Consider the following 6,186-nt stretch of genomic DNA (forward strand, 5'->3'; position numbering starts at 1 on the left):
GCGCAGGTGTGGAGGGGCGCGCCGGTGCCCAGGTGATGCGGCAGTGGCAGTGCGCAAGGGGCGCAGCACCGGGGACGATACACGGCCGCCGAGGCGGCGCGCGCGCTGCGCACGGCGGCGGCGGCACAGGGGAGGGGCAAGGCGGCGGGCGAGGGAAGCCCGCGGGGGGAGGTTCAGGCAGGATTGGCGGGGGGCGCAGCCCGGCGGCGCGCACCCGCGAGGAGGACGTTCTCGATGTTGACAAACGGCAGGCAGCTCCAGGTGTCTATGGTCTTGCGCTTCGACAGCTCAGCCAGGGCCTTGTTGAAGGTCCAGCCATACACGCAGTTCGCCTCGTCGCCTGCACACCGGCAGGGAATGGTTTGAAAAGAGGGGGAGGGTCTTGAGGGGGTGGGGGCGCCGGCGGCTGGACGGAGGAGGGGGGAGAGGCGGACAAGCAGCCGCGGGAGGGAAAAGCTGCGCGCCGCCCTGTGCTTTTTGTGCGGCGAGCGCACGGCCCAGGGCGCTTCGGCCCGTCCTTGGCGCACGTGCATGCCCCGGCGCCTGAAGGGCGGAGGCCTGCCTGCATCTCCCCCCCCCCCTCCCCCGCCCCATGCGCTCACTGTTGCTGCCGCAGAAGTAGAGGTCCCGCGGCGACAGGCGCGGCGTGAGCGGCCCGCCCGCGTTTTTCCGCAGCACCGTCGCCATCGCGGCCTCGGCCGCGGCGGCCACGGAGAAGCTGACGCACTGGGGTGAGGGCGGCGGCGCGGGATGAGACGCCGCCAGGCGTTACCGAGCCGCTGCGCGGCGCGCGCTGAAGACACGTCGCCAACGGCGAGCAGCAGCCGCAGGTGCCTGCGCACACCGGCAGCTGCGCGGTCTGAACGGACACACCCTTGCCGGCGCGTCCCCGAGTCACCCCTCGCCCCTCCCCGCCCACGGGCACCCACGGCGTTGCAGTCTCCCTGATCGGCGGGCGCGGAGATGGGGTTGAAGCCGCCGTTGAGCTTCACGTCGCGGCTGTCGTAAGCCGTCGGCGACGTCGCCAGCAGCAGCGCGTCCCTGGCAGCGGCGTTGTCATACGCCGCGGAGCCGCAGAGGGAGGTGCTCCCCGCGCCGCACGACGCGCGGAGCGTTGTTGTCCAGGCGGCGCGCAGCTTGTCGGCGGACGCCATGGTGGCCGAATAAGTCGTCTGCAGCGCCTGCATGCGCTGGCTGGAGCCGAGATAGCTGGAGTCTTCGGTGCGCAGGCCTTGGGCTGCGCGGGGCGCGGGTCGGTGCGGTGGGGTGGGGAGGGGTGGCGGTCTCGCAGGGTGAAGGGCTCAGGTGAAGGGCGTTGGCCCGTGGCGGGCAGGTGCTGGCAGGCAGTCAGGAGGGCGCAGCTACTATCGCCGCAGCTCTGCCGCTGCTGCGGGCGCCGTCCTGAGCAGCTGATGCCTGGGGACGGTGGTGGTCGGTTTGTCGCATGACGCCACTATTAGTCACGGCCCAGGCTGGGGTAAGTCGCGTGACGCGGGCGTTAGTCAGGGCGCGAACAGCGCCGCTGCTGCATCAGCCGCGCCGCCGCGCCGCGCACCTCTTGCTGATGAGGCTTGTAACAGCACGATGATGACGGCCACAAGCGACCATGCCACCCCTGGCACGGCCATCGGCACAGACATTGTGCCGCCAGAGGCGCCGAGCATGCGCCGCCAGAGGCGCAGCCCGCCGCCGTCCCTTGGGAGCTACTGCTGCTGCGTCCGCGGCCGGGTGGGGCCGAGCCTGGCGCTGTTTCACCGCAACCTTGTCCTTTTGCAATGCGCCGCAAGTGCTGGCACCCTGCTGGGTGAGCGCACTTGCAGGAGGGGCGGGTGCCCGGCAGGCCCAAGGCGCGGCGAGTGTGCACGACAGGCCGAGTGCCGGCCCTGGCAAGTGCAGTGTTGCTTTGAAAAATGGGCTTGACGGTGCCCAGGCGCAGCGGTGCACCGCTAACCACTACGGGCACTGGGCCTGTGTTTCGTTCACCGTGGTGGTTCGGCCCTCTGAGACGGGTGCTGGCGAACGTGAGTTAGAAATATTCAAGCCAAAATGTCCTGGAACTAGGCCACGGGAAGGGATGGGCGTGAGAGCCGTAAGTGAGGATAGAAGAGCCAAGAGCCACTGAGGAGAAGCGGCCTCCCAAATCTTGTGTTACCCTGATTTGGCGGCATGTGTGCCCTTTTGCACGCGGTTTACTAACTGATACCACTGGACAAGCTGTACCTTGAACGCAATTTCATGCATATCGCTGGTCAGCGCGCGGCTGGGCTGGTTGGCACTGGATGACATTGGCACGGACAGCCACCAATCCAGTCAAGCTTAAGGCACAGCGCTCACTGCCAGGGCATGTACGCGGTGTGTCATCGTGCGCGGTGTGTCATGCGTTGTCGGCAAGTGCAGGCAGAAGGGGCTGGCTTGGTGCTGGATGTTAGTGCCAGCAGCCATGTGTCAGGGTTGCGCGACTGGTTACAGAGACAGTATGTATGGGATCATAGTGCAGTTGAATTTCATGTACAGCGTGTGCAACCCACGATTCACGCTCTGGCACCTGTGTGTGCCCTCCGCAACTTTGTTAGGTGCAATCCATCACGCCGCAATGCAGATGGTAACAGCCCGATGTGCGGGCTGGCGAGTGCACCCCCTACACCAAGAATGGTTGCCCAAGTAGCAGGCATGGCAGGCGTGGGGTTTTCGCGAAAGGCTCGCAACAAATGTGGTGGGTGGAGGGGCTGTGCCACAGAGGCTCCCCAACGAATGTACTCGTGGCAAAAGGGGGTAATTCGTTCAGTACGGATGTTGGATAGGTCGCAGCAGCATACGCTTGTGCGTATTTGTTGATTGGCCGATGTATGAGAACTGCGCAGGCAGCCATACAGGGCCGGACAAGACAAGCAGTGCAGCGCGGAGCTGCTGGCACTTATGACAACTAGACATCAGCAGGCCGCTGGCGCTTGCAATGGTTTCTCAGGATCCCATGCAAGGCAGCCCCCTAAGCCTTGGGGGGCGCCACCAGCAGGGGCGACGGGCAGGGCGCAGCGAGGCCCGCCTTGACCGAGGAGATTTCGAAGCTGTTGCACAGCTCGACGCCGGGGAACACCTTGTTCTGGCCCAGGGTGAAGATGGAGTTGTTCTGCATGAGGGACAGGGCATCCTTGAGGTTGCTGAGGACGGCATCAGCGCTCACTGGGTGAAGGGGAATTCGCGTAGGGAGGGTAGGCAGGCGTGCGTGAGAGGGGGGGTTGAGTCGGCGTGCGCGATTGCACGGCCGGCGTGCATGGGTGGACGCAGCGAATGAGCAGTTCGGGTATTGGGGTGCTGGAATAAGGGGCGGGGGAGGTCGTAATGCGTTCCGCTCCCCGCATTGGCACCCACTGGACCAGGGGCCTCTCGCGCACGCGCACCTGAGGAGGCCTTGGCCAGTTTGGCGGTCTTGTTGCCCATGAGCGCGACGGACGCGTTCAGGTCAGTCCACTGGGGGGCGCTCAGCTGCGCCAGCGCGCCGCCCTCGGCGGCGGTCTGCAGCGCGTACAGCGTGCTGTTGAAGTCGCCGACCATGTCCTTGGACAGGCCGGTGAGCCCCTTCTCGTAGGCGACCAGGTTGTCGCCATCGATCTTGGAGGGGGAGAAGATGCCCTGGGCGAAGAGCGCGGCGACGCCCAGGCCGACAACGAAGAGAGTGGCCACCCAAGAGGCAAACTGCGGTAAGGGGGGGGGGCGTCAGGGGGGATGGGCCGAGTTGTCGGATGACTGGAGGGGACGATAGCAGGCCATGACCGCAACAGGGGGCAAAATTGCATGTGGCCGGTTGGGCTGGGCTGGATGGCACGAAGCCCCGCAGAGAAGCAGTGTTTGCCTGGGCAAGCCTTACGGAAAGGCTCACAATACACCCCTCACAGCACAAACCTGCTTGCCGAAGTGCCTCCATTTGACACCCTTGGTGGCGCCCTCCATGATGCTTGCGACCTAACGATGCCGCCAGTGATGCACTGAGAAGAAGAGGTGGGCAGGCCCAGCTGGGACGCGACCAGGATCACAAGCGCGGTCGCCAGCTCAGCGCAGAAGCCGCGGGAGGGGGAGAGCTTGGCCATCATGGTGCCCATGGCCCGGGTGACATTGTAGCCGTAGGTGGCCAGGCCAACGACGAGGGAGAAGGCACCCAGGACGACGCACCAGATCTGGGACTGCACGGACTTTTGCTGTGGGGAGCAAGGGGCGCACAGGCAGCAGCAGCACGGGGGGTTCCAGGTGTGTGAGCGGTCCACAGCAGCAGGGGCCATGCGGCTCTCGCGTGGCCCAGACCGCCGACATGGCATGGCCTCAATGGCAAGCCCGGCCTTCATCTAAAACGGCAAGGCGACGGGGCGCGGGCGCGCGTCCCTGCAGTGGCCTGTGCACTCCGCCGACCCACCAGCTCGCCAGTCATATAGATGTCGTAGATGGCAGACAGCGGCCCGGCCATGAACCCGACCTCGCCGGCGCCGTGGGCAAAGATCACGGCAATGGCGGAGAACACCTGGAGGTAGCCAAACACGCGCTCGGTGGCGGGGTCGAACTTCTCGGCGTGCGCATGCATGGCGGCGATGACCTCGTCCTCCTCCACCACCTTGTGGATGTCAACGCTGGTGCCGTGGAGGGCCGCGGTCTTGGCGCCGTGCAGCATACGGCGGAACCTGCGGCCCCCAGGGGAGGGGGAGGGGATGCGCGAGTGGCGTGAGTGGAGGGATGGGCGCCGGGGATCCCAGGGTGCAGCCCACTGGGAGGGAGGTGTCGAGCAGCAGAGACGGCACAGGTGGTGAGCATGAGCATGCATAGCATGGCTGGCGCAGCAAAGGAGCGTGCGCGCATTGGTCTGAAGGAGTCGTGGGGCTGGATGGCAAAGGGCGTGGGTTGTTGGCAACGGGCGAGGTGCACCCACCAGGGCAGCTGAGACGCGTCAAACTCGGCCACTTCCTCAACCTTCTCAGCAGCCTTGGGGCTGAGGTGGCAGCGTGGGCGGAGGGTAGAGGGCAACCAGGGGGCGGAGTCGCAGTCGCATCAGTGTGTAGATGAGAGAGACGTCATGGCAAGCGAAGCCACACGAGCGAGCAAGCGCGAGTGCCGTCAGGGCTGGCAATTTGCCCGGAGCAAGCGTCGCACACTCACTCCTTGGAGGCAGCCTCAAGTGCTGCGGCATCTGCGGCCTCCTTGGCAGCGGTGGCGGCGGAGCGCTTGCGCAGCAGGGGGATGACCACAACGGCGGTGAGGAAGCCGCAGCCGGCCGCGATGATGGCGGACACCCAGGCGGCCTTGTTGGTGGGGAAGTCCGCGCCCAGGGTCTTGGCCGCACCCTTGGTGAAGACCTGCGGGGCCACACACAAGACATAGTGCGTGAGGACCAGAGAGTTCTTTGAGGCTCAGGGGCTGGCTCTTCGGGCACAGCACCTTGGGACCCACGGTTCTCCACATGCTGTCTTGCAAGCCGACCCTGGACGTGCCACGCATCCCGATCAGCGACCAGCGCAGCGGCCGGCCCACAGGCGTGACCTCGGATCACATGCAGGGGGGATTAACGCCGTGGTGGTGAGGGGAGAGTGAAAGGACCAGGGCAACTCACGAAGAACACGTTGATGAAGGTGGTGATGATCACGGCGATGGGCAGCACCCAGTATGCCAGGTTGTAGGAGTTGGCGCGGCGCAGCACGGCGGTGCGCACGATGTAGAAGGTGATGGCGGAGGCGAGGCCGGTGAGGATGGGGGAGAAGAACCAGGACAGGATGATAGGCACCACGCCCTTGACCGGGGGGAAGGCTGCCGGGTCGGGGGTGGCCCACTGGACGGCGCCACCGCCGCCGTACACGAGGGCAAAGCCGATGATACCGCCGACTGCGGGCGGTGAGCAGGGGCGGGGCAATGGCTGCTGGGTGCAGGGCCGCATCAGGAGGGGTGTGCGCAACACATAGCCCCAGCCCCAAGCTGAATGCCCCCTGGTCAGCCTGCAGCGGCGCTGCAGCTTGGGTACCATGGACCAGCTGTTGGCGCCTTGCCGACTTGGGGGGCGCAATGATCGGCCGTGCGACTCACTGATGGTGTGGGTGGACGAGACGTTGTAGCCGGCAAAGCTGGCAATGGCCAGCCAGATCGTGCCGACGCCCAGGGCGCACACCATGCCATACGCGTAGATCTCGGGGTGGGCGGCAAACACCTTGGGGT

The 6,186-nt window shown here is 66.0% G+C and overlaps 2 protein-coding genes across 2 annotated transcripts; both read right to left on the reverse strand.

Annotated features, from left to right (window-relative positions):
* Window positions 1–173: 173 nt before the first annotated feature.
* MNEG_12933 (hypothetical protein) lies at window positions 174–1,187 on the reverse strand (the record flags this gene model as incomplete). Its single annotated transcript, XM_014038594.1, has 3 exons — window positions 174–340; window positions 603–726; window positions 930–1,187. The coding sequence occupies 3 exons, from the start codon at window positions 1,185–1,187 to the stop codon at window positions 174–176; spliced, it is 549 nt and encodes a 182-aa protein (XP_013894048.1).
* Window positions 1,188–2,986: 1,799 nt separating this feature from the next.
* On the reverse strand, window positions 2,987–6,142 carry MNEG_12934 (Phosphate-repressible phosphate permease; the record flags this gene model as incomplete). Its single annotated transcript, XM_014038595.1, has 8 exons — window positions 2,987–3,180; window positions 3,399–3,693; window positions 3,966–4,193; window positions 4,406–4,667; window positions 4,913–4,972; window positions 5,140–5,336; window positions 5,591–5,859; window positions 6,058–6,142. 8 exons carry the CDS (start codon window positions 6,140–6,142, stop codon window positions 2,987–2,989), a joined length of 1,590 nt encoding a protein of 529 aa, XP_013894049.1.
* Between the last annotated feature and the right edge of the window lie 44 nt (window positions 6,143–6,186).

Source organism: Monoraphidium neglectum (assembly GCF_000611645.1).
Source record: "Monoraphidium neglectum strain SAG 48.87 unplaced genomic scaffold scaffold03525, whole genome shotgun sequence".
NCBI classification, from domain to species: Eukaryota; Viridiplantae; Chlorophyta; class Chlorophyceae; order Sphaeropleales; family Selenastraceae; genus Monoraphidium; species Monoraphidium neglectum.